The sequence below is a fragment of the Mustela erminea genome, chromosome 3 (assembly GCF_009829155.1).
Source record: "Mustela erminea isolate mMusErm1 chromosome 3, mMusErm1.Pri, whole genome shotgun sequence".
NCBI classification, from domain to species: Eukaryota; Metazoa; Chordata; class Mammalia; order Carnivora; family Mustelidae; genus Mustela; species Mustela erminea.
In genome coordinates, this window is record NC_045616.1 from 46,633,519 (window position 1) to 46,658,508 (window position 24,990).

General features: G+C 38.5%; 1 protein-coding gene across 9 annotated transcripts in view; it reads left to right on the forward strand.

Annotated features, from left to right (window-relative positions):
- MCTP1 (multiple C2 and transmembrane domain containing 1) overlaps positions 1–24,990 on the forward strand; it is a 520,392-nt gene that overhangs the window by 309,904 nt on the left and 185,498 nt on the right. For 6 of the 9 annotated variants that reach the window (XM_032335735.1, XM_032335733.1, XM_032335739.1 and 3 more), the window contains 3 exons: positions 2,018–2,095; positions 7,349–7,519; positions 10,497–10,627. In XM_032335735.1, the coding sequence (XP_032191626.1) occupies positions 2,018–2,095; positions 7,349–7,519; positions 10,497–10,627 (380 nt within the window). The remainder of the gene's footprint in view (positions 1–2,017; positions 2,096–7,348; positions 7,520–10,496; positions 10,628–24,990) is intronic. The other 3 variants (XM_032335734.1, XM_032335736.1, XM_032335737.1) reach the window with 1 other exon arrangement.

A 24,990-nucleotide genomic window follows, 5' to 3' on the forward strand; every position in this document is an offset into this window, starting at 1 on the left:
AGCCTTATTATTACATGAGACACTTTAAACTGAGCTGGACAAAGCCTGGGAGGGTTTCTGTAAAGGCAATCCTGCTCTGAGACGGCAGCTGGACCGGAGAGCAAATCTACTCGTTGGACTTCATCACCTAGGTGCAATTCACTGGAATAAACTCGGCAGGCAAAGGAAAAGACAGCACATGCCTGTGCCTGGGATTGAGCTAATAATTGCTCCACGCTCCAAGCTTTGCAGCACAAAACAGCCATTCTAGGCTGTCATTATCTCTTCTTTGTAGTGTCTCGTGGATCATTTGATTAAATAAAAGCCTGTGCACCTCTGTGCTGAAAATAGAGGTGAGCTGACTCCACACAAAGCTATTGTAAAGACACACTGATGGCTTTCACTCCAGTTTCCCAGGGTCTGGGTCTCATTTGGAAGGATTAGGTTGTATACAGGTTATAAAATCCAAGGTAACAAAAGCCAAGGATTATTTGCACAGGTCAGGGAGAAGATTAATATGACTGAGTGGTTTTTAGCCACATGTTAAATCTGGATAGATTGGTTCGGTTTTGATCTGTTTTTTAATCAGGATCTAGAATAATAGGCTAGCTCCTTCTATTAGTGATCCGGTTTTTCAAGGAATTGAATTAATAAACCCTAATAACCGCAATTGAAAAATAGAAGTGTTCTGAATTTACTTACGAGCTTCTACAACTTGCCCGCCTTGTTAATAGACGTTAGACGATAATTCATGACGGAGTACTGTATGCTAGAATACAGAACAGAACACTGTATGCTAGAATTATTACCGCCTGCCAACTTTTGCTTCCTCCAAGCCCCTGATTAGGCTTCCTCAATAACTGATCCTGGTGGATATATTTTATCTACACAGGAGTCAAAGTATTCCAACAAATTCTGTACACGTTATTTCCCTTTTTTGTTTTGTATTATGGACTTCTTGGGCTTTGTCCAAAATGTGAAATATACTGAGAAAAATGATCAGCAATCACAGATTCAAATCTCAGCCTTACCAATCACTATCCGTTTGGCTTTGAGTAGGGGATTTATCATCTCTGTGCCTCAGTTTCTTTACCTGAAAAATGTCTGTTATGAAAAACACTGGAGAATGAACACACTAGCACTTAGAAGTTGCTCAATGCACGCTCATTTCGTGTGTATGCTCTCACCGATCTTCCAGATTGGCCGAGTCTAACCCTCCCTGTTGATGTTCTCATCTCACGGTCATTTAATACAAACTCTCAGCTCGTCATGATAATTTCCTCCTAGTATTTCTTGTTGAGCTCGTCATGATAATTTCCTCCTAGTATTTCTTGTTCAGCTCGTCATGATAATTTCCTCCTAGTATTTCTTGTCGAGCTGCGTCTTTCTGAATCCATCTCTTGCGGATCTTGGTCTTAGTAACAGAGGGATTTTTTGGCTGCTTTCTTAGGTCCAAGGGCAACAAAGAGAAAAAGGGGCAAGTCACATGGGGCAAGATTTCTCTGTTACTTTAGAGCTATCTCTTTAATCACTACAAAGGATTTGCCTGTGGGATGCAGTTAACGCAATCATATCCATGTAACATGTAACCATGTAACAGGTACTCTTCTGGGGCCGTATCCATTTTTTGACGTTGGAAACAGTCTCCTAAATATTCTGAAGCTGCAGCCTTGTTGGAAAGGATACTTTCCATGATTTCTCTTCCTATGTTTCTTTTCGGTACCGTGCTTATGAACAAAAAACACTCCAGCAGGGTCCATCACTGTTTAATCTCTGTCCTTCTATTTTTTTTTTTTTTTTTTTGACCACTCTGGTATTATGCCACTAAAGAAAATGGTGGCTGGAAATTATATGATTGCACTGGCATTTATCTTCATTGTGCTAGAAGACACTTTCTGACAGTGACTTGGGGAGCTGATGCTTTTTTTTCCTTCAAAGCATGTGGTTTTGGAAAGTAATGCTAAATGCTGGTTGAAATGAGTTGTCGATAGTAGCAAAAAGCTTTCCTGAACAGCTCTGACCATTCCTCTCCATCCAGACATACGGCAGGCCTTCTCTTCCCGACCTGGGCTTCTGCAGAGCAGAGCTTCAGAGTACGTATGACCAAAATGCACAAGTAAGTTCAACCGTCCGGTTTGTTTATTCCTTCTGAGCTTGCATGAGCTGTGAACTCTCATGGCTGACTCACTGTTCTGAAAACCTATTCCCGATCCTAACCTCTTTTATATGTATGAAGAGGAATTGAATCTTGAATTCCTTTTCAAGGAATAATATGCATAAACTAATATTCTCCTTAAGATGCCAACTCACCCATCTAAAATCTTACTAACGATGCAGGTCATTGACTAATTGCCTCAGAATTTCAAATTGGTATTGATAGCTGATGTCCTGATAGTCTGGGTTAAGTCTGAGCTTGGATGAATATTCCTTATGAGGATGGTCTCAAACTTGAGCGGGTGTATCACATGGGGAGCACATTGGAAATAGGCGAGTAGCTCTCAATCACATCCAGGATGGTCAGGCCCACTGATGTCAACAAACTGCCTGCTAAAATTCAGGAATTACTCCTTCAGAAGTTCAAAGGTTATTTCTTCCTTGTGCAGTGTTGGTTCTTTGCTTTGAAGCGACGTTGTTTTCCTTTTTTTCTTCCTTTCTATTTCTTTTCCTCTTCAAACAGAATTCTGTTTCAGCATGGACATAATTGAAAACATGATCTCAGATAAATAAATCCCATCTCTCATATGTTAATGTCATTGAGGAGGGGTATCTTAGATCTAATACTCCTTTCCATTTAGGTGTTCAGTAAGCAATTTCTGATGGACTAATTATCAATACTGCAATAGTATATACTATTTAAGTACATCCTAAAATAAAATAAAATAAAACTAAAGGAAAGAAGTAATAAATGAACTTCACACAATTTTGCAGTAGGCTCCTGCTTCTCTCTCTAAATTCTCCAAATATCCAGACCAACCTGCTTTAAGTAAATTTAGAAATAGGACTAAAAGATTTTAATTAGCTTATATGCTATCCATGCAAGAGAATGGATAATATTCACAATTACAGTAATTAATAATACTAATTAGAACATAGGAGGAAGCCAGTGCCTATGACCCTGAGAACCTTTAAAGCAGGGGTTCGCATCCTTGAGCACGCATCACAGCGACCTTGAGTGGGGGCTGAATAAACCAGATCTTCTGATTCTTTTGGTCTGGGGTGCGGCCAAAGAATTTGAATTTCTGGCCAGCTCCCAGGTGACACTGATGCCATTGGTCTGCGGCCCACACTTTGAGAACTTTTGCTATACAGAGGAAGGAAACTTTAAACAGAGCAGCAAGTGACTCGGCAAGTATCTTGAAGAGCATTAACACTAGTGGTTTCTGGAGATTCGTTTTTTTTAATAGTTGTGGAATTCCATTTGTTAACAACCTTCAATGAGCTCCCTAAAACTTTGATTTAAAAAATTAATAAAAGAGATAAATGACCATCTTCAGCAGGTTAAATCTTTTCTGTTTACGGAATAGACTGTTTTCTATGCAGGCCCCCCTACCTGCAGATACGCCGAAACCCCCTCCATCCCGTCTACCCCTCCACACACAGAAAAGTGTTCTTAGTACACTTGGAGCTCTGGAGTACAGTCTGGAGAACGATAGGTAAGAAAACTAAGGTCCAGGGACGCCTAAGTGGCTCAGTTGGTTAAGCATCTGCCTTTGACGCAGGTCATGATCCCAGGGTCCTGGGCTCGAGTCCCACATCAGGCTCTCTGCTCAGCGGGGAGCCTGCTTCTCCTTCTTCCTGCAGCTCCCTCTGCTTGTGCTCTCTCTCTTCTCTCTCTCTCTGACATTTAAACCAAGAAAATCTTTAACGGGAAGGAAGGGAAACTGAGGCCCAGGAAGGGAGCAACACGTCCAAGTCATATAGTCAGAAATTGCTAGAAAGATGCAACTGGGTCCTTAGGGTTAAGTCATTGTCTCTCCTAGGACTGGTTTTGTAAGTTTCTATCTTCCCCCTTTACCTTATTATTTCAAGTTCCTATTCTTTATACTTAAACTAAATATTTATCTATTTCATGACTATGCATTAATCAAATCACATGAATTATGGAGCTTCTTTTCTCTAAGATATTTATTTATTTATTTATCTATCTATTTATTTATTTATTTGAGAGAGAGCACAAGTTGGGGGGAGCAGAGAAAAAGGAGAAGCAGGCTCCCCACTGAGCAGAAAGCCTGATATAGGACTTGATCCCAGGACCCCAAGATCATGACCTGAGCCAAAGGCAGTTGCTTAACCAATTGAGCCACCCAGGCATCCCTTATGGGGCTTCTTTTTAGAAAAGTACCATTTTTAACAAATTAAAATATTGAAGAAGGAAAAATTCCTCTTAAAATGGTATCTGGTTAGTATCCTTTTGGGACTCCTCTCCTTTATCCTTTTATTTATTTTTAAAGATTTTGTTTACTTATTTGACAGAGATCACAAGTAGGCAGAGAGGCAGGCAGAGAGAAAGGGGGAAGCAGGCTCCCTGCTGAGCAGAGAGCCCGATGCGGGGCTCGATCCCAGGACCCTGAGATCATGACCTGAGCCGAAGGCAGAGGCTTTAACCCACTGAGCCACCCAGGTGCCCCTCTCCTTTTAACCTTTTATGCAGATCACCTTAATTCCCACATTCATTAACACTCTGTGTGTGAAGTAATACTCCCCCTCTCCCTCCCCTTCGGCTTTCCAACTCGTTTTAGGAATGTTCTTCCAGGTTATAAAAAAGCATTTTGTAACAAATTGCAGTAGGTAAAGCCTTCATGAAGTTTATTTTATTTCTGTGAAAACATGAAGGATCCCATGGAAAGCACTGTTTCTCCTTCCCACCCTGTAAGTAAAGTTCCTATTCCCGTGTGAGAAATGGAAAGGGGGTTGGGGGGCAAGCTACGGAGGGTTTCAGACACGGTACCATTCGAGAAGCTAACTTGGCATTGCTAACTGAAGCTGGCACATAGCCTAGATTGTACCCAGGTATAATGTGACTGAGTGCCATGGGCAACTTCTACTTCTAGAGTGCCTAGAAAATGCTACTAAGTATATCCATCAACAATCTGAAATCTTCTAAGTATGAATGCAGGTGCTCCTACAAGAGAAAAGTAGAAGATGATTTCACATATTAACTGTGCAAGAAAATCTAGACTGGAATGTCATTCAGGTATAACAACTCACCTCCCTGGAACATTATAGGAACATTAGGAACATAATACTTAAATCATGATTCCTTGTAGACCAAGGAGAGAGTCTCTACCCCAAAGACCAATATGGGGAGAAGCTCAGGAATAAAGGTCAGAAATACTGGGTTCTAGTCACACATCCAACATCTGTTAGCACAAACCAACTGAGCCTCAAATTCCTCATCATTAAAATGGAAGTAGCAGGCCTTGTCTTGCTCCTTCAGAGGGTTTTAGTGGAAATCAAGTGATATAAGGCACACATACGCACTTTGAAATTCTACAGCTCTGTATAAATGGGTCGCAAATAACTCCTTGGCCTTTGCTAAGATGATTATTTCTTCTTACTTACCCAAAATTCATTTTTCTTCTTTCCTTCTTTGCCACTCATATTCCTTAACAAACGTTCAGACCCAAAGTTTAGAATCTGTTTTTCTACAGTCTGTAGTAGCGACGATCTCAAGAGCAGCAGAACTGGACAGATAGATGATAGATAGAAAAATAAATAAATAAAAATGCAGTTATCTATTGCCGCATGATATACTAATAAGTAGCCTGATATCTTAGAAACCCTTCAAGGTCACTGGGTGCACTCAACTCTTTTCGTCTGATGAATCCTTGGTTCAAACAAAAGCCAATGCCGAAGGTCAATGTGTAAGACAGACAAGGGCAGAGGGACTCTAGCTGAAGTGGGGCATGGAGTCCTGTGGAGGTTACGGGTGTTCCCTGAAAGTGTGATGCACCCCAGAACACACTTGACCACTGCTCTCGGAGCAATGTGGGGTGTGGGGTGTGTTGACGCAGGCCTGTATTGGTGTTCATAAGGCATAGCCACTAGGCCATGTCATTCACAATTTACTTATCACCAAGACAGGGAAGTAGGCAAAGTGATTTAGAAAAATTTACATTAAAATGTTCCAATATAAAAAGTATTGTCTTTTGAAGAATGTAGTTCTCCTTTTCCTAATAAAAGCAACCTGAAATGCATTGTTTTTCATAAGGATAGATTAAAAACAGTGATGGCAATGGAGAGGTAAGGGAAAAAAGCAGGAATTCAAAGTGAGAGAGGGAGTTACACAAAATAGGCTATGACTTTATACTGTTGATGTTGAAGGAATTGGGCCGAAAGGAGAGTTAATCTATAATATAGAAATGGAGCACTTTGAGGCTGAGAGACATGTTGAATTTCTTCATGAAATGACTGTAAGTGAAGACAACATGCTTGACAATATGAAGGAAACAGCAGTTTTTATAGTACTGCTTGTTTCTGAATCCAAATTGAAAAGATTTGAACATTTTGGCGACTTTGATTTGTTGTATGTGCTGTTTAGTTCAAAGAGATTATGCAGCCGTTTCTGGGAGGCTTCCTAATTTTCAAAAATTGCGACTTTGTTCCCCAGCTTGAATATTGTGATTTACGGTAAAGCATGATAAAAATCATTAAGGAACATGTTCAAGAACTAGAATGCAAAGTAATTTCAGAAACATACCCACCAATATAAATCACATACATAATTTGTAAAATGTGTGATGCAAGTTTCAGCATAAACGAGACACCTTCGATGGGCATATTGATTTCGTCTTCTGTTCCACAGTACCCTCTCTAGTGAACTGAACCTCCTTTGTCTCCTAACTTAACAATGAAGAACTTTTTAAATTGTCTGCACAGAGCTCATAATCTTACAACTAAAACCCACTACTAAAACCAACTTGTAACCTGATAAAGAGAGCTTCAAAAACCATAACTAATTAAAAATTAAATATTTTTATATTTAAAATGTGGTTAAGGTCTTTGGTATTTATAATATTTATTTTTTATGTATTTTGACACTGGCATCTTTGACATATAGACAGATATTCTCTGATAATCTTCAAGTATCTACATCTTGTGACTTTAAGAGTTGGAAAACGACTTTATTTTGAGCATTCACATCTTGTAAACAGCAACCTTAAATTTATCATGAGGTGATAATTTCACATTTATTGATGGTTTTTCCAATGAATTAATAATAATCTGTTAATTATGTTTATTTTTTTTCGTTGTAACTACCTACTTTTTTTTAAATTTTCAAAAAATTGTAACAGGACTAAGGATAATACCAAATGAGGTATTTCAGTTTAAAACTCAAGAGGCTAACTCTGTTTTCCTTTACCAAAAGTTTCAGACCCAAAGTTTACGTCTATCAGACGTCCACAGAAAATCACAGCTTTGGAGAGGAATAGTCAGCATCACGTTGATTGAGGGACGAGATCTCAAGGCAATGGATTCAAATGGGTTGAGTGACCCCTATGTGAAGTTCCGGCTTGGGCATCAGAAGTATAAGAGCAAGGTAACCGTATCCCTTTCGTGTTCCTGTCAGTATTGGGAAGGCAGTGGTGAGTTAATGGCCATGCTCTGGGAGATGAAGATGCTTGTTAAATGCTTAACAGAGCTTCTTTGGAACATCAGGTCAGAAAACCCGACCAATAAATGTACTGTTGCATTTCTTACTTAATGTGCTCTGTGACCTGGTGTAAACTACCACTGTGTCTCAACTTCTTCATCTCTAACACAGGAGTTGAACTTACCTATTTAAAAAAAGAAGAAGAAAAAGAAAAAGAAAAGAAAAGCCACGACAAACCTAAGTTAATGCCTGGCACATAACATGCTGAATGTTGGCTACTATTATTACTACAATTAGTACTGGTATCAGTACTACAAATAGCATTATTTTACATACCAAAAAATCTCTGTTCATTACTCTGAAACACTTTATTCCAACTGACTTGCACCAATGCAGATTACATTTTTTTCCTTTATTTATTTAGAAAACAAAGGGCCAGATTTCTGTTGCCCATACTAGCAGTGTGCCATGGTTACTCTAACTCTCCATGTCCCAATTTCCCCATCTGTAAAAATGTGAATTAAAATAATGCCTAGGGATGCCTGGGTGGCTCAGTTGGTTAAGCACCTGTATCCAGCTCAGTTATGATCCCAGGGTCCTGGGTTAGAATCCCATGCTGAGTTCCTTGCTTTTCAGGGAGCCTGCTTCTCCTTCTTCTTGCCACTCCCCCTGCTTGTGCTCGCTCTCTCTTTGGCAAATAGATAAATAAAATCTTTTGAAAATATATATAAAAAATAAAATAATGTCTACCTGTAAAGTTATTGAGAAGACTGAATAAATATATGTTATACATGTCAAGGGCTTGGAATACTGCCTCATCCGTAGTAAATAATAAATGGTAGTAACGGAAAGAAAATGATCAGCAGTAGTAAGTATATTGTGTAATAACAATTATATCAGTAGAAGTAATATATTAAATAATCATCTTAGTATCATATTATTGATAGAAGTAATAATACTTAGTAAAGGTCAGTGTGGTCATAGTTCTATTTGGAGCACATGTCTTATTTGTGCTGTATCCAAATACAACCTTTTGGGGGGCCTGTCTGGTTCAGCCAGAAGAGTGTGTGACTCTCAGTCTTGGGTTCCTGAGTTTGAGTCCCACATTTGGTATAGAGGTTACTTATGAAAATAAACAAAAACTTAAAAAGAAAAAAAAATATATATATATATATAACCTCCTAAATGGTCACCTTCTACAGCTGGCATTTCTCACTTGGGACAACCATCCTATCTGTCTTGTACGAAAAATCACATTCTACTTTGATGGGAATATCTTCACTTTGACATTACCGTTTTCAAGAACTTTTGATAAATAGCCTGACAAGGTTCCTTCTGGCGCAGGAAGTTTTCATCAGTCTCTAGGTAGTTAGAAATATCACAGAGCTGATTGGTTGGTAGGCAGTGAAAACTACTCTCAGGCTGACTGGTTTCCTTATCAAGTGCCCACGTGGAGGGGGAAGGCACCACTTTGGGCCTCAAGGAAATCATATAGGGAAGACAATCCTTAAAAAGAAAACTGAATAATTGGGCTCTTAATGGCCAAATAAGTAAGACAGACCATTCCCCAAAATACCATAGAAGTGCATCTGAGCCCAGTAATGAGAGTTTTGAATTATCATAGGATCCTCAAGTGCCATCTTTTTTTTTCTGCCATGAACTTAATAACATATTTTAAAGAAACTACTGATTCCAAAAATAGGTTCCTATGACCACTTCGTTCTTGTCCTTTACCAATTAACATCATCTCCATGTTCTGGTAGGCTTAAAACATCACTTATTTTTATAGTTCTGCTCTTTAGGTATGAAATATGAAACCCAGCTATGGACATGTGTCTCTCTTTGCTCTTTCTTTCATGATATATTGCTGATTAATTTCAGATTATGAACTTTAAAAATTATGATTCATTTGTATTGCCTTTGCACATAACATACTTCATTGCTTTCAAAGTCTTTACATCTGAAGATTTGTCTCATACATTCAAAAGAGAAAAGGCCACTGCATGCCCTCCTGCTAAAAAGGAAGAAGAGGGAAACAACCTTCATATTTATGAAGGTTGTTTAACCCAATGGTGAATGAAATTTCAAAGCACCTCGATATGGGTCACTTTATTCCTTGATTCTACCATCTTATCTGAATACTTGAAGTTACAAAATTGCACTTTGGATAAGATATCTTTTTCGTATTTGCAACATACAGATTATACACACACACACTCGTATTAATTCACAGACATTTTTGACATATTGCTTTGGGGAAAGAGACCTGAGGGTTTAATCAAAGACCTGAGTTAAGAGTCTGGATACTAAAGCATCAGTCACTTCAACTCTAGGACTCAGTTTCTCCAGATATCAAATGGGGATGAAACATAAATGTTCTAATTCTAATATAAATATTTGCCTGACCACCCCAAAGTTACTTCCTGTTTCCTTCTGCTCCCATAGAACTTCATGGTCTGGCATTTTTTCATGTGAATAGCTCAGAATTCCCATGTGTGGGGGGAGTAAGGGGGAAAAAAAAACAAACCTGGGAATCCACATCTCCTTTTATTGTGAGATGACAGACTATGAGTTATATCTTTGTGCATTAACCAATTATGTAAATAAATGCTAGTATCTGAGTGAGCTATTTCACTTATAGACTACTTGCCTTTTCTGTATAATTCATATGTCTCATCTCTTATTCAAGATGACGAAAGGGTGCCCTTTGGTTTTCAGGACATATCCTCGAGGGTTCCTTCAGATAATATGCGTTAAAGATGCTAGACATATAATGACTCATTTCCATCATTTCTGGAAGCTTTTGTTCAAATCTTACACATGCTTTTCTAGATAGCATCTTAATTTTTATTCAATGACTTGAGTTAATTTTTTTTTGAAAGACTGATATTGATGAGACAACAATTCTTTTTTTTTTTTCCAGATTATGCCAAAAACTTTGAATCCTCAGTGGAGGGAACAATTTGATTTTCATCTCTATGAAGAAAGAGGCGGAATCATTGATATCACTGCCTGGGACAAAGATGCTGGGAAAAGGGATGATTTTATTGGCAGGTTTGTATAATTAGGTATCTTTGGTTCACCCCAGAGATGGTGAAGGTTGTTAAAAGGATAACTGCTTTATCCTTTATGGTTATTGCATTTGATCTTTAATATTTTGAAGCCCATGGTAAAATAATGCTTGGGTGAAGGGAAAAATAGATTTGAAGACTGACCAGTAGGTGGCAGTTTTGACCAGTTGATGGGTAGGCTATCTGAATTTGGTACCTAGAAATTTTTTCCAGGTGTCAGAACATTGTACGTAAAAGTTACGGGAATTGAGAAAGAGGAATCTCATTTGATGTAAGATACTTAAACAAAGAGCACATTCATTGACTGTAAAGTGATCTGAGATAATACTACTTCTCATAAAGCATATTGTGAGACCATAAAATGCATTGCTTCCTACCACTCCCTACAGGGTAGAGAACCAAACTCATAGGAGTTCATAAATCTGCAGATTTCTCAAGTTTTAGTGATGGCAACATGTAAGTGAGATAGATCCATGTTTATCTAATAATGCAGTGAAGAAAGGGGTATTATGAGGCTTAATGACATCGCTCCACAAGGACAAGTTTATTTCAAATTGCTGCTTGAATTCCATGAATTGTTCTCTTGTTTTAAAAGCTATTTCTATTTTTTTATATGTATGTTCCTTTGTGGCATAACACATCGAGACCCGCCAATATTAAAATAAAACATAGTGTACAGAAGAGCTTGGTAGTTTAGAATAGTCTTTTTTCATTGCAGTTCACATGAATTCCAAGTCTCTAAACATACAGCCCGAAGAAATGCATACACACCAACAATAATCAAGGTCATTGTATGCTAGAAAAGCAAGAATCCAACCTAACGTGTTTATCTCTTTGTTTTTTTGGTAATTCTGAGATATATTTTTTAAACATTGGCTTTCTTTATAGGATTATAAAGTGAGAGCTTAAAGAGTAGCTTCACTTAATCCATAATGTTTTACTTATAAAATGAAACAGAAAAAACTGTTGTAACCTAATACTATGTTACATTTCAAGCCTTTTAAAATGATGAGACTGCATTGCATTTCACCCCTTTAGTAAAACATTATTTTCAGAGTTTTGTTTAAGCTCTAACTTGTTCTTTTTGGAATATATCACCAGCTTAAGTTGCTTAAGTATACATGAGTCAATACACTGACTACATTTCCTTATGGTTATATGTCTATGTTTCTGTCTTCCTCAACATGCTATGAGCTCATTCAAGTAAAGTGCTGTCTAGCTGTTCCTTAAAGAACTAATTCATTTTCATAATTTAGAGCAACATTAGCCATATTTGGTTACCATGAGATAACCAGAATGATTGTCACGTGTAACTTGCTGCCTCAGTCTCATTATTTTATATACATACTTTGTTATGTTAGTAATATAAGGAAGTAATTGCTACCATGTACTGCCTTCCTGTACTTCTGAGTTCATATCACATGAAGTATAACTTATCACACCTTTTTCTATTTTTTCCCATAATAACAGGTACACTTTTATGTATTTTTTTCTTACTTTAATTTCTCAGCCCATCTGGTATTGACCTTTCCCTTTTCCTCACTTGATGATATTATGAATTCTTCAAGGCCATGGCTAATTATATTGCAGAAATGGTTGGCAGAGAGGTGAACTAGTTTTTCTCATCTCACCTTGTTGCTATGGGTTTGTCCACAATTTGGCAAATTTTGAGAGAGCAGTGACAATTGGCTGATATGAAGAAAATAGGGATTGTTCCAGATAATGGGGGAGGGTGCTAAGGAAGTCTTCTGAAATTTGGGAAAGAAGAAAACCATCTTTGGAGCTTTGTCATTGGTTGGCATGTGGAGGGGTTCGGCCAGTGGCGTGCCTGAGAGGACATGGAAACCTGAGTAGCTCTCATCTGGCTGTTCCTGAATTATCTCCTTTTATAATAAACTAGCAATCTAGTTGGATGTGTGTTCTCCCTTTTCACTTTTTCTAGCTCTCGGAAGTGTTACCACCTATGTATAGTGTCTGACTTGGGCTTTGCCTGGATTGTTAGATGAGTTGTTTATATTCACAGTTATTACACAGGAGAACCCAGCGAGTAGAATCACTTACGTTGCTTTGATGGACACAACTTTATGCTCTGCTTCCCAGTGTCTTGGTTATATTAACTGGCTTGGGTGGTGATTTCAAATGCTACCACTGAAGAGTTATGGGTTGTTGTTGTTTTTTGTAATTCTCATTCATTTTGAATGAATTACTTTTATTTCAAGTCACGTTTTGTTCTAAGTATAATAAAAAAAAACTTACCTGGCATCAACGTCAGTTTTTTTTTTAAGTCCATTTTTGATCATATGCTAAACATAATAGGCTATAAAAGCAATTTCAGCCAAAAAATTTAAAAGTACATCACAGTACAGGTGTAGACAGGATAACTCCTGGGGCAGCTTCTGAGTATCAGTGAAAGCCCATTTACACAATAAAGGGAGTTATTGTCAAATTTTGAGGTAATCACAAATGTTCAGTAAAACCTTTTTGTACACTCACTCTGCTAATTTAACCAAGATTCCCACTGCAGAAAAAGGAAATGGCTGTGGTAAGTCATCACTTAAAATCTATGCAGTGTTCAGATAGCACCACAAACTCTAGGTTCCTAACTTTATATTTATTAAGTTGTACTTTATTTTTCTATTTAAATTCAATTAATTAAGGTATAGTGTATTATTAATTTCAGAAGTATAAGTCAGTGATTCATCAGTTTTATATAATACCCAGTACTCATTACGTCACGTGCCTTCCTAATATCTATCACTCAATTACCCCATCCTCACCCCTCTGCTCTCCAGCAATCCTCAGTTTGTTTCCCATGATTTAGAGCCTCTTATGGTTTGTCTCCCTCTCTGGTTTCATCTTGTTTTATTTTTCCCTCCCTTCCCATATATCCTCTGTTGTTTCTTAAATTCCACATATGAGTGAGATCATATAATTGTCTTTCTCTGATTGACTTATTTTGGTTAGTATAATATGTTAAATTGTACTTTAAACACATCTTGCCACTGAAAAGCAAAGTATTATTATATCTTAAGTGGTAGGTAGAGTAAAGTCACTGTGTTTACGTGAAGGTTGTATGGTAATGGTGGAAATAATGCAGATTGTAATAGAATTCCTTGGTTCCTTGGGTAGTTTAGATGAGAATTGACTTACCTTCCATTAAGTGAAAGTTCTGGGAGTAAAGTAACAAGAGCAAAATTCATCCTTCTGCCTTGTTTTGTGAGCTACCATTGCAGCATTTTTTTTATGTCCTATTAACTTTTTATCATTTACTTAGAAATACTTTTTCCGTGTAACTAATGTAAATTTAAAGTGTACCATAGTTGATTTGATACACTTATACATTGTAACATGATTGTCCTTGTAGCTCTAGTTAGCACCTCTATCACATCACACCATTATTTCTTTTTGGTAATGAGAATAATTAAGATATGTCTGTATTAACTTAAAAATTAGAAACAATTCTGGGAGTTAGCTGGTGGTTGATGAATGAATTTTAAAGTTGGCCATGAAGGATAGCACTGTGCCTTGAATGGCTAATAACATTTTTTTAAGGGTGCTATCTAAATTCAGTCCTAAACTTGAGAATGCTTGTATGGGTTGGATTATCTACATAGACTAGTTTATTGTGTTAGAATTTTGTTATCGTCCCACTTTATTTTCCAGGTTTGGTCAAATATAATGATTTTTGAAAATGTGTTTTGTAAATGTATGCTCACTAATAGGCTTCTTTTTTGCTGTTGTTGTCATTATAAATACAAGGCTGGCTATGAATGAAAGGGCCACTTGCAAATCTGGAGTGTTGATACAGTGAAAAACATTTAACACTGAGCATTACCCACTGCCATTCCCATTTGAACCCAGGCAGTTAGGCTTGTACCCCTCCCCGCAACAAGCCACCCACACTGTTCTTGTCAAGGTCACCTGTGACCACCAAGACATTAACTCCAACAGCCAATTTCCAACCTCTTCTTACCTGACTCAGCAGCAGTACTGGGTTTGTCACTTGCTTCTAGAACACCACACTCTTTGTTTTTCTCTTACCTCATCCCTGTTCCTTCTTGGTCTTACTCACAGAATTTTCCTCACCTCCCTCCTGTTTTAGTTCTGGAGAGCTTCAGAGCCCCCTCCTTGGGCATCTTCTCTGTCTCTACCTGCTTCTGTATTGTCTCCATCCACTCCTGTACTTTCCGATATTGCCTGAGATTGATAGTAACAAACAGCTCCTCTTCATAACTCTTCTCTGAGCTCCAGACTTCACACCACCTGTCGGCTAGATATCTCCACTAGAATGTCTAATAGCCTTCTCCAGTTGAGCAGGTCCAAAACCAAATTTCTGATGCCAAATATCCCCAAATTTGTTCTTCCTTTCAAGCTCTCCCTTGTTTGTTGTTAATGCCAAAAACCACGGAGTCTTATTTGCTTCTGTTCTTTCTCTCACTCTTATCAAATCCATCGACAACCCACCAATTTTTCCTTCCAAGTATACTCAGAGTCCACTCCTTTCATTATCTTGATCATTATAATTCTGATTGAAGCCATCATCAGCTCTTCTGTGGACAATAGCTGTAGCCTCCTGTTCTTCCTTCCACATAACACAAATAAAATAATTTAACTCCTCTGCTCAAGTCTCTTCAATTGTTTCCCATCTTAATCTGGGCAAAACCTTTTTGTAGTGGCCTCTAGTGCTTCACACAATCTAGCTCTCTTACTGCTCTACCCTGAACTTTCAATGTTCTGCCGTTCCCTCCCTCTATTCCGTTCCACACTCTTTGCTCTTCCTCAAGCACACCAGACACCCTTCCACCTCACAACCTTCCCCGCCATCCGTGCTCCCCCTGCCTTGATTCTTTTTTTTTTTTAGCATTTTTTAAAATATTTTATTTATTTATTTGACAGACAGAGATCACAAGTAGGCAGAGAGGCAGGCAGAGAGAGAGGGGAGGAAGCAGGCTCCCTGCTGAGCAGAGAGCCCGATATGGGGCTCGATCCCAGGACCCTGGGATCATGACCTGAGCCGAAGGCAGAGGCTTTAACCCACTGAGCCACCCAGGCGCCCCCCCTGGCTTGATTCTTCAAAAGTCACATCAGGGAAGCATCCATACTAACCCTATTTTAAATGCAATCCCCCTTTCTTTGTCATCCCCTTTCCCCTATCCTGCTTTGTTCTTCTCCATAGACGTCGTCACCATTTGACACATATGCATTTCACATACTTATTTTATCATTTATTTCCCATTGCTAGAATGATGCCCATACTTCATGAGGGCAGAGATTTTTAAGTGTTTTTGTTGTTGTTGTTCACTGTCACATCCCCAATGCCTAGAAAAGTATATGGCATACAAGAGGTGTTTTATAAATATTTGCCAGATTTTAACTGAAGTTTGATTTAATAATAGGAATTATGGCTTCTCCTTCTCTGAGTACAGTTGACCCTTGATTAACATGGACTTGAACTGCACACACGCACTTATACACAGATTTTTTTCCAATAAATGCAGTACTAGAAATGTATTTTCTCTTCCTTATGATTTCCTTAATGACATTTTCCTTTCTCTAGCCTTCTTTATTGTAAGATTATGATATATAATACTTATAACATACAAAATATCTGTTAATCATCTATTTGTATTATCGGTACAGCTTCTGGTCAAAGTAGGCCAATAGTAGTTAAATTTGGGGAGAGTCAAAAGTTTTAGATGGAAGTTCAGTTGTGCAGGGATATTGTTCAAGGGTCAACTATAAATGCATATTTGACAATAGGTGATAATTCAAAGGCAATTAGAACAACATGACTCAGTGGCAGGTACAAAATCTCAGTGTATTTATACATAACTCAAAAGGGAATATTAATGAGTTAGAATATGCAAGTATCTGAGTAATACTTTAAAAATACTGAATTTTTGCATTTTTTAAAAAGTAGCCTATACATTTACCAAGGTACTTATAACTTCTTCATCATTCCAATATCCAGGGAGTTAATGCCATCTGGTGTAAATTTTACATGCAAAAAATAAATTTACCATGAGTAGAGAGAAACAATAACATCAATGCCCTACAATAGGACATTAATACATTAGCTCAATATTAGGGGATAAACAGAGTGGTTCATTGTGTGCCAGTTTCACAGATGCAAAAAGTGAGGTGGGAGAAGAGGCAGAGAGGTCGCTCAGCTAGTACGAATCTGGGGTGATTGATATGAGATTCAAATCCAGGACTCCTGATTCCAAAGTCCACACTCCTTTCACTTCAGTCTTATATTCAAAATGGTCTGAAGCCATTAAGTGCTCAACAAAATGCCAAGGAGTCAGTAAACCAACTTAGGTGGTGTACACAATAGTGCAAGTTTGAACAACAAATTCTACCTGTCGCTAAATTCTACCTGTCGCTGAACTACGACAATCCAATGAAGGTGAAATAATGTTAATCTGCATGTAATTATTTAACTTTCTGATCACCTGCATTTTGGCAGGCAAGACGGACTGCCACCTTTACAATAATCAGCTAATAAATCCTCATGATTGTTACACTTTTATGCAGAGCAGTAATCTGAACAAATTGGCTGCCGACAGCTGCAGTAAATTGCCAAGAATGAGTGCTGTCAGAGAACAAGTTGTTTTTATGAACGTGCAGAATAAGTAAATCCCGTGTCAAGCAATCTTATTCAGTTGGAGTTGTTTGCAATCCAATATAGCAAGATTTATAATGTTATTTATTAGTGTGCAAAATGCTCGTTTATCTTTAAAGTGGCATTGATTTGGGGTACATATATTTTAGGTTGGTGAATTGCTACTGACTTTATTTGTTGCATTGTTATGAGGGCTAGGGCATTGGAACTGCCCATGACAGCAAAGTGCTATAGATGTAAGCTTCGCTAGAGAGCTATAGTTCATCAAAAATTAATTGTTAGCTGATTATTAGTTATTAATTGGTTATTAATAATTAATAATCAATTAACAAATTAATTTATTTCCTATCTAATTGTTGATTATTATTAATTATTGGTGGTGTTTGATAAGAAGAATCTATTCCAAATGGGTAAGTTCGGGATAAAGAACAAATGCTTCCAAATTCTATAAGCATAAAAAATAAATCTGTGACTCTGTATTTAACGCAGAAGGAAGGAGAATGTGAGATGTGTAAGTATAGTGTGGCAAACAGGGAAAATAACCTTTGACTTTCCCTATTAACAAAAGTAACTTTCTCTGTAGGTTGAAGGTCATTGCATTTGACACTCTGTAGGTCCTGACTTGCAGTGTTTCTTATTTATGATACCAATTTGTCAATGACTCTTTTACTTCCTATATAGAATAGAAACAATGCATTAGTAATTTGGAAGCACAAAGACAGCTAGTCAGAAAATTCTAAACTGAAGAGAGTTTTTTCAAGAAATCATTGTATTTCACTATTTTTCTTACTAAGGGTTGAGTGAAATATTTCCTTAGGGAGATCGACAATATTTAAGGAGAGAATGGAATGTGTCATTGATTCTTGTCTTGGTTTTTCATAAAATCAACCCAAGCCAAATATATTAAGATTTCAATCTATTTTCTTTCATGGGTTCCTATTCTCTTCTTGTGAAGATTTCTTGCAGAAGTTTATACTCAGTGCTGTGTTTCTTACACAGTGGGCCAAGTTTTCAAGGACGGTTTTCATGCACCACCCTATGTATATTGAATGGTTTACCTTCAAGTCAGTGAATGAAGAATTTCACAAGTTTGTAGAAGTATGCTCTGATAAAGCAGTCTCCCCAAAGATAGTTAAACGGTGACAACTTCTGACAACCAAAAGACAAGAAGAGTATTAGCATTTTGTAATGTCAGAGATGGTGTAAAATGTGCATAATTGTGAAACTTTAAAACCATGTAGTAGTTATGTATTGAATTCTTTAAAACACAGAGATTCTAAATAATCACATATTATATTGATTTACAATATAAAATTGTACAATCTGTTACGTATCATTAGTTTTACTAATGTAAAATAGTTCTCATGCATTACGAACTCTCAAAAAGCTTCATCATTTTATTGTGATAATTTCTGACCTGAAATTAGGTCAGAATTATAAAATAAATGTTTTTTTAAAAATTACACCCACCTGGGGCACCTGGGTGGCTCAGTGGGTTAAAGCCTCTGCCTTCGGCTCAGGTCATGATCTCAGGGTCCTGGGACCGAGCCCTGCATCAGGCTCTCTGCTCAGCAAGGAGCCTGTTTCCTCCTCTCTCTCTGCCTGCCTCTCTGCCTACTTGTGGTCTCTATCTGTCAAATAAATAAATAAAATCTTAAAAAAAAAAATACCCCCACCCGAGAAATCCTGTTGAGGTTTGTCTTCCTGTTCTGAAGGCTTTGTTTTTGAATGTCTTGCTAATCGTGATGGCTTCACAGTATCATGAGCTAACACGTCAAGACACAGCACACACTTAGGAGTTTATCGTTAATGTAGATGTAAATTTCAGTTGCAGGTATTATTCTTGATACTTCGGGGTTGTTTTGGCTGAATTCTTGTGAGATCTGATTACACCGCCGTTGGTGAGTGACTCGGAACGTCGCTGACACGGAGCTCCGCCAGGAGAAGGGGTGGTTCTGCGTATTCTTGTTTATCATTCTGCTCACTTGTGCTTGTTCAATTAGCATTATCTTTCATCCACAGTTTCTTTACTGGGATCTTTTAAAGCCAATTGTCCATTTTGTGGGGATTAGTTCAGTTAAAACTAGATTATATAATCCGTAAATCCACTTAACAAGGCATATATGAACTGCAATTCAGTGAAAGCAAGTCAGCAAGTAAGGGGGCCACCGCCAGCCCTTCTATGTTATGCAGCTCCTACTCTTTTCTAAAAACCTTGCAGGCCGGAAGTTATGTGTCTGGTGCATGGGCCAGCTGTGTTAATGCATATATCAAATATTTTTAAAGCTTGATTCCTGTCCTGTGCAGGATTATTTAGGTGGGTTTGTTGTTGTTGTTGTTGTTGTTGTTGTTGTTTGTGATTTAAAAACAGGAGGTGCAGAGGACCATAGCGGAAGTTAGGGAAAACTGAATGGGAAATCATCAGAGGGAGAAAAACCGTAAGAGACTCTCAACTCTAGGAAACAAACTGAGGGTGGCTGGAGGGGTTGGGGGTGGGGAGGATGGGGTAACTATGTGACGGGCATTAAGGAGGGCACATGATGTGATGGGCACATGATGTGATGGGTGCTGTGTGTTATATGCAGCTGATGAATTACTGAACACTACATTTACTTCCTACACCCCAGCGTCCTCACATGTATGTACATGTATGTATCAAGCACAAGTCTGTTTCATCTGGGAGGAATAGCGTGGGTTACTGATTCAGAAATGGCAGATAGAAAGGTAAAGGAGAGGGGCGCCTGGGTGGCTCAGTGGGTTAAGCCGCTGCCTTCGGCTCAGGTCATGATCTCAGGGTCCTGGGATCGAGTCCCGCATCGGGCTCTCTGCTCAGCAGGGAGCCTGCTTCCTCCTCTTTCTCTCTCTCTGCCTGCCTCTCTGCCTACTTGTGATCTCTCTCTGTCAGACAAATAAAATCTTTAAAAAAAAAAAAAAAAGAAAGGTAAAGGAGAAAAAAAGGCGATAAGAACACTGAAATTTTACTCTGGTCCTCTGCACTATTTCTTATGTTCCACGTATGAGTGAAACCATAGGATAATTGTCTTTCTCTGATTGACTTATTGATTGATAGATTGACAAATTGGGTTCAGCAGGGATAGTAAGTTTGAAAATTCTCCAGCATTAAACCAAGGCATGTGTGATAATAAGATCATACATTATACTTAGATCAGACTTTCAACTTTTCAAAGTACTTTCTCATCTATTATGTCTGTGTTCTTACAACTCTATGCAAAGAGAAGGCATTTTTTAAAAAGAACATTTATTCATTTGCTTATTTATTTGTTTGTTTATTTATTTATTTATTTTAGAGGGAGAGGTGAAGGGGAGAAGGGGAGGGAGAAGGAAATACAATCTCGAGCTGAGCACAGGGCCTGATGTGAGGCCAGATCTCACCACCCTGAGCCAAAACCAAGAGCCAGATGCTTAACTGACTGAGTCACCCCGACACCCCAAGTGAAGGTATTTTTTTTTTAATTCCACTTGATAAATGAGGAAAACTGATGTACAAGTACTTAAAGTGACTTGCATAATCTCAGAATCCTAATAAATAAGCTTTATTAAAACTTCAGTATTCTAAACCCTTAGTCATGGACTCTGAAGCCATTTGAACTTTGTTCAAAGCAACATGCTGAGTCTGTGGTATTTTGGGGGAAAAGGAAATGAGAAACTAGAAGGCTTAGCAATGGCTGATGCAACAGATCAGATCAAAATCTGTTGGATTTTAATGCAAAATCCAACAGAGACCTGCCACATAAAGCACTTAAAAAGCAATTAATGCAGAAATTAGTTAATGAGTGAGTGAAACAAGTGCTGAAAAGAAATCAAACCACTTTCTAGGAAGACAGTATAAGATGGTAGAATGAGCACCTTGCATCCTAGCTGTGACTCTGCCGCTGTCAGCATGGGTAAATTTTTGGTCTCTCTTGATTTCTGTTTTGTCTGTAACTACTCCAGTAGCACCAGCTACATCCCAGGAGCTAGGCTAGGCACCTGCCATTGAGGTGTCTCAGGATACTGGCAGAGAAGGACAACTGCAGGGTATTTCATCAAGAATGAGTAAAAATTTGGCAAGCAAAGTTAGATGCATCATCTCAGGCAGAGGTGTGTTTGCCTTGTGCAAACACAAAGAAAAAGGTAAGGCCTAGCCTGGATGGTGGGAGAATCATAAGCTGTCTAGAATGACTTCAGTAGTCAGTATGAGTCAGCCAGTGACACACAAGCTGATGGTAGGTCAGAAAGGGCACCACTGCCTTGCCAAGGAGATTCCATGGGTGGTGGGAACTGAGAAGAGCATGGTAGGTTTGTGTTGTAGACAGCTGTAACTGAGGGGATTGACTTGTATCAATGGTTTTTGCCTTCACCGGATTCCCTGAGAACAGAGCTTGAGGCAATGATTAAGTGCTGATCATTGGGAGGTACAATTCCAAGCACTAAAGGGGAGAGAAAGAACATAAAGCAAGGAAGACTAGGAGGCAACACAAGGCAGTATGTTACGGGGAGGACCCCTGCTTCCTGTGTTTCAGAGACATAGCTGGTTGCTGTGCACCCACCTGGCTGCATGTGGACAGGCAATATGGAGAATCATACTTTGAGGCACTCTGTGAGAAGGAAGGAGGTGTGAGGAATTACCTTCCCATCTCCTCTTCCATCAATCTCAGTTCACCCTCCAAGAAGACAACTTCTGCATTGTTTCATCTGGTTATTTTGACAGGTGATCAGGGAACCAGATCCCACAACCCACAGTGTGGCTTTTTATCCAAACATAGAATCAATCTTAGAAGCCAGAAACTTGGGGCATGTGGCCATTGGGCCGCAACGCACAGTGGCAGCCAGGGGAGAGCCCAGCTTATTTTGGCAAGTGAATGTTGAGCCAGTCGTAGGTGGAAGCCCCATAAGGACCCAACCACAGTTAATTGGTCATGGTGGTGGGATGAAAAGCAGTCCCTTGGGAAGGCACAGCCAAAGTCCCAGCTGTAGCAAAGCGGGCAGCAGATGATCCAGGAGGCCATGACTCCAGCAGAATCTAAAGGGATGGTGTACATATCCAGTAAGTTTTCAGACCTATATGTGGAACACCAATATGAAACAGATGCAATAGGAGCTGTTCTTTGAGCCAGAGAGAAGAGTCCACACCCTAGTTCTTCAGCTTTCTCCCCTCCATGGTGACTTTTGAGGTACCCCTTAGTGTTCCTTGAGAGGCAATTTAGAAGTGATGAGATTATCTGCCTTCTGGTATCAAATTGAGACTTTTGGGGGGCAGATAATACATTTGAGGAATAACATTTCATTGCCTGTAAGATGAATTTGGTCTCTTAGTTGTTTGGCTTGTGGAATTGCAAAGAAAGGAAGATGTAAACAAGCGTAAGCATGGGTAGAGTTGTAGTGAAGTGTGAAATTTGGGGTTTGCAGGAATTTGTAAGTTCATCTAGTTCAATTACCTCATATCACAGATGTGAGAACTGGAATTCAAGGGGGTATGTTGTCTTGGGAAAGGTCATAAAACTAATTAGTGACAGATGGCTGAAACCAAGGGAATCTGACTCCCGATCCTGAGCTCTTTATCCTGTGTACACGTTGGATATATGTACTCCATCAATTTGCTTCAGTACTTTTTAAATTTTGCATTCTCATTTTTTTTAAAAGAATTTACTTATTTATTTGACAGACAGAGATCACAAGTAGGCAGAGAGGCAGGCAGAGAGAGGAGAGAGAGGAGGAAGCAGGCTCCCCGCTGAGCAGAGAGCCCAATGCAGGGCTCGATCCCAGGACCCTGGGATCATGACCTGAGCCAAAGGCAAAGGCTTTAACTGACTGAGCCACCCAGCCGCCCCTTGCATTCTTATTTTGATATCAGTTTGAAACTATTACTTTATGCCTATTCTGACCATCTGACTGAGCCACCCAGGTGCCCCTTGCATTCTTATTTTGATATCAGTTTGAAACTATTACTTTATGCCTATTCTGACCACCCAGATGACCACTGAGGACTTTCATATCCAAATGTAGTGAACCCTTCTTTCTTTCGGTTTTAATAGTACAGATGAGCTCAATACAGATGAATCTGCCTGTTGCACTACTATACCAGATCACCACAGACTACGTGGTTGTAAACAACAGAAATTTATTCCTCACAGTTCTAGAAGCTTGTGAGTCCAAGATCAAGACACCAGCAGATTCTGTGTCTGGCTTCTTGGTTCATAGACTATTGTATTTTCTCTGTGTCCTTACATGGCAGAGGGGTGAGGGATCTGTCTGGGGCCTCTTCTATGAGGTGCTAATCTCATTCATGAAGGCTCCACCCTGAGGATCTAATCACCACCCAAAGGCCCCACTCCTAATACCACAACATTGACCAATAGGTTTCAACATATGAATTTTGCAGACAAACATTCAAACCATGGCACTGACCTATAGGGATAAGTACTAGGGTCACTTTGCAATAGACTCTTTTGCAGGAGTTCCATCATTGTATATACTTATTCAACAGCAACAAAATTTCTTTTTTTTTTTTCAGCAAATTCCAGCAATAATTTGATTTAATATGCATTTAATGCAGTATCAGTGATGCTGTAATGCTAACTTTTTTCTCAAGTTAACAAGATAATTTTGCTCAATTATCAGATGACATTTCATTTAAAATGGCATCTGAAAAAAAAATGAAAAAAAAATGGCATCTGAGCCTCGCTCCTCAACAGAGTTTTTAGACAAATAGGAGAGCTGACCCCAAACTAGCAAAAAGAACCTTGGAGTCATTAATACTCTCTTCTAATACATTTATATTAATAGGGATTTTCTATATTGAAATTATTAAAAAGTTGAAATTCTGAAGCATTACATAAAAGACATCATCTGAAACTATTTCTACACAAACATTTTGAAACTTTAGTTGCAACAAAAAAGCATAATCCTCCCTACAATTTACCAAGTTAAATTTTATTAGCTTCAGTTTTTTAAATTCAATTTGTGTATCTTTCTAAGTTTATCTTCTTACAAGAGCAAAAACTTAGTCTTTTTCTATAGCTTATATATATTTTAAAAGTACAAAAATTACATAATTTTATGCTTGAAAACTGAGATAATTTTTTCTGTTAGAAACAAGCCCAGATTTCACCCAGTTTAAGAACCACTGCAAATAGACACACTTTGTCCTGGGATACAGTTACTTAATGAAAACTAGCCCAGGAAGAAAGCCTACATCTTCGATGCCACTCTTCCAAGTTCAGTTCCTGGTTTTGCTTACAACTAACTGTATATCTCCATTAAGTCATATCACTTGTCTGGCTTTCAGTTTTCTTACTGCTAAATGAAGGAGACTGTGAGGATCACAAATACCTATGCAAGTTTGAACCAGATATAGAGTTAAGTGAGGTTGTGTAAATAATAGATAGTATTAGGGACAGCAGTTAAGTCAGAGGACACATCCACGGACCAGATGTAATCTGAAAGTTGCCAGTTGGAAACTCTTGGACTAAATCATTTTTATAGCACCTTCCCCAACTCTAGAGCACCCAACACAATGACTCTAACATAAATGAAGAGTAAGCCAGCATCCATATGACCGCGTAAAATGGTAATAGCCATAGAAAGAAACCTTCCAGAATGTGTCAGTGTATTTTAAGAGTGGTGCAGTGTCGCACAAAAGAGTAAGGCAAGGATGGGATTGAGAAATGCAGGATCCAAATAAGTGAAAGAACTTTCTTGTTCCCAGCTTTATCCAACCA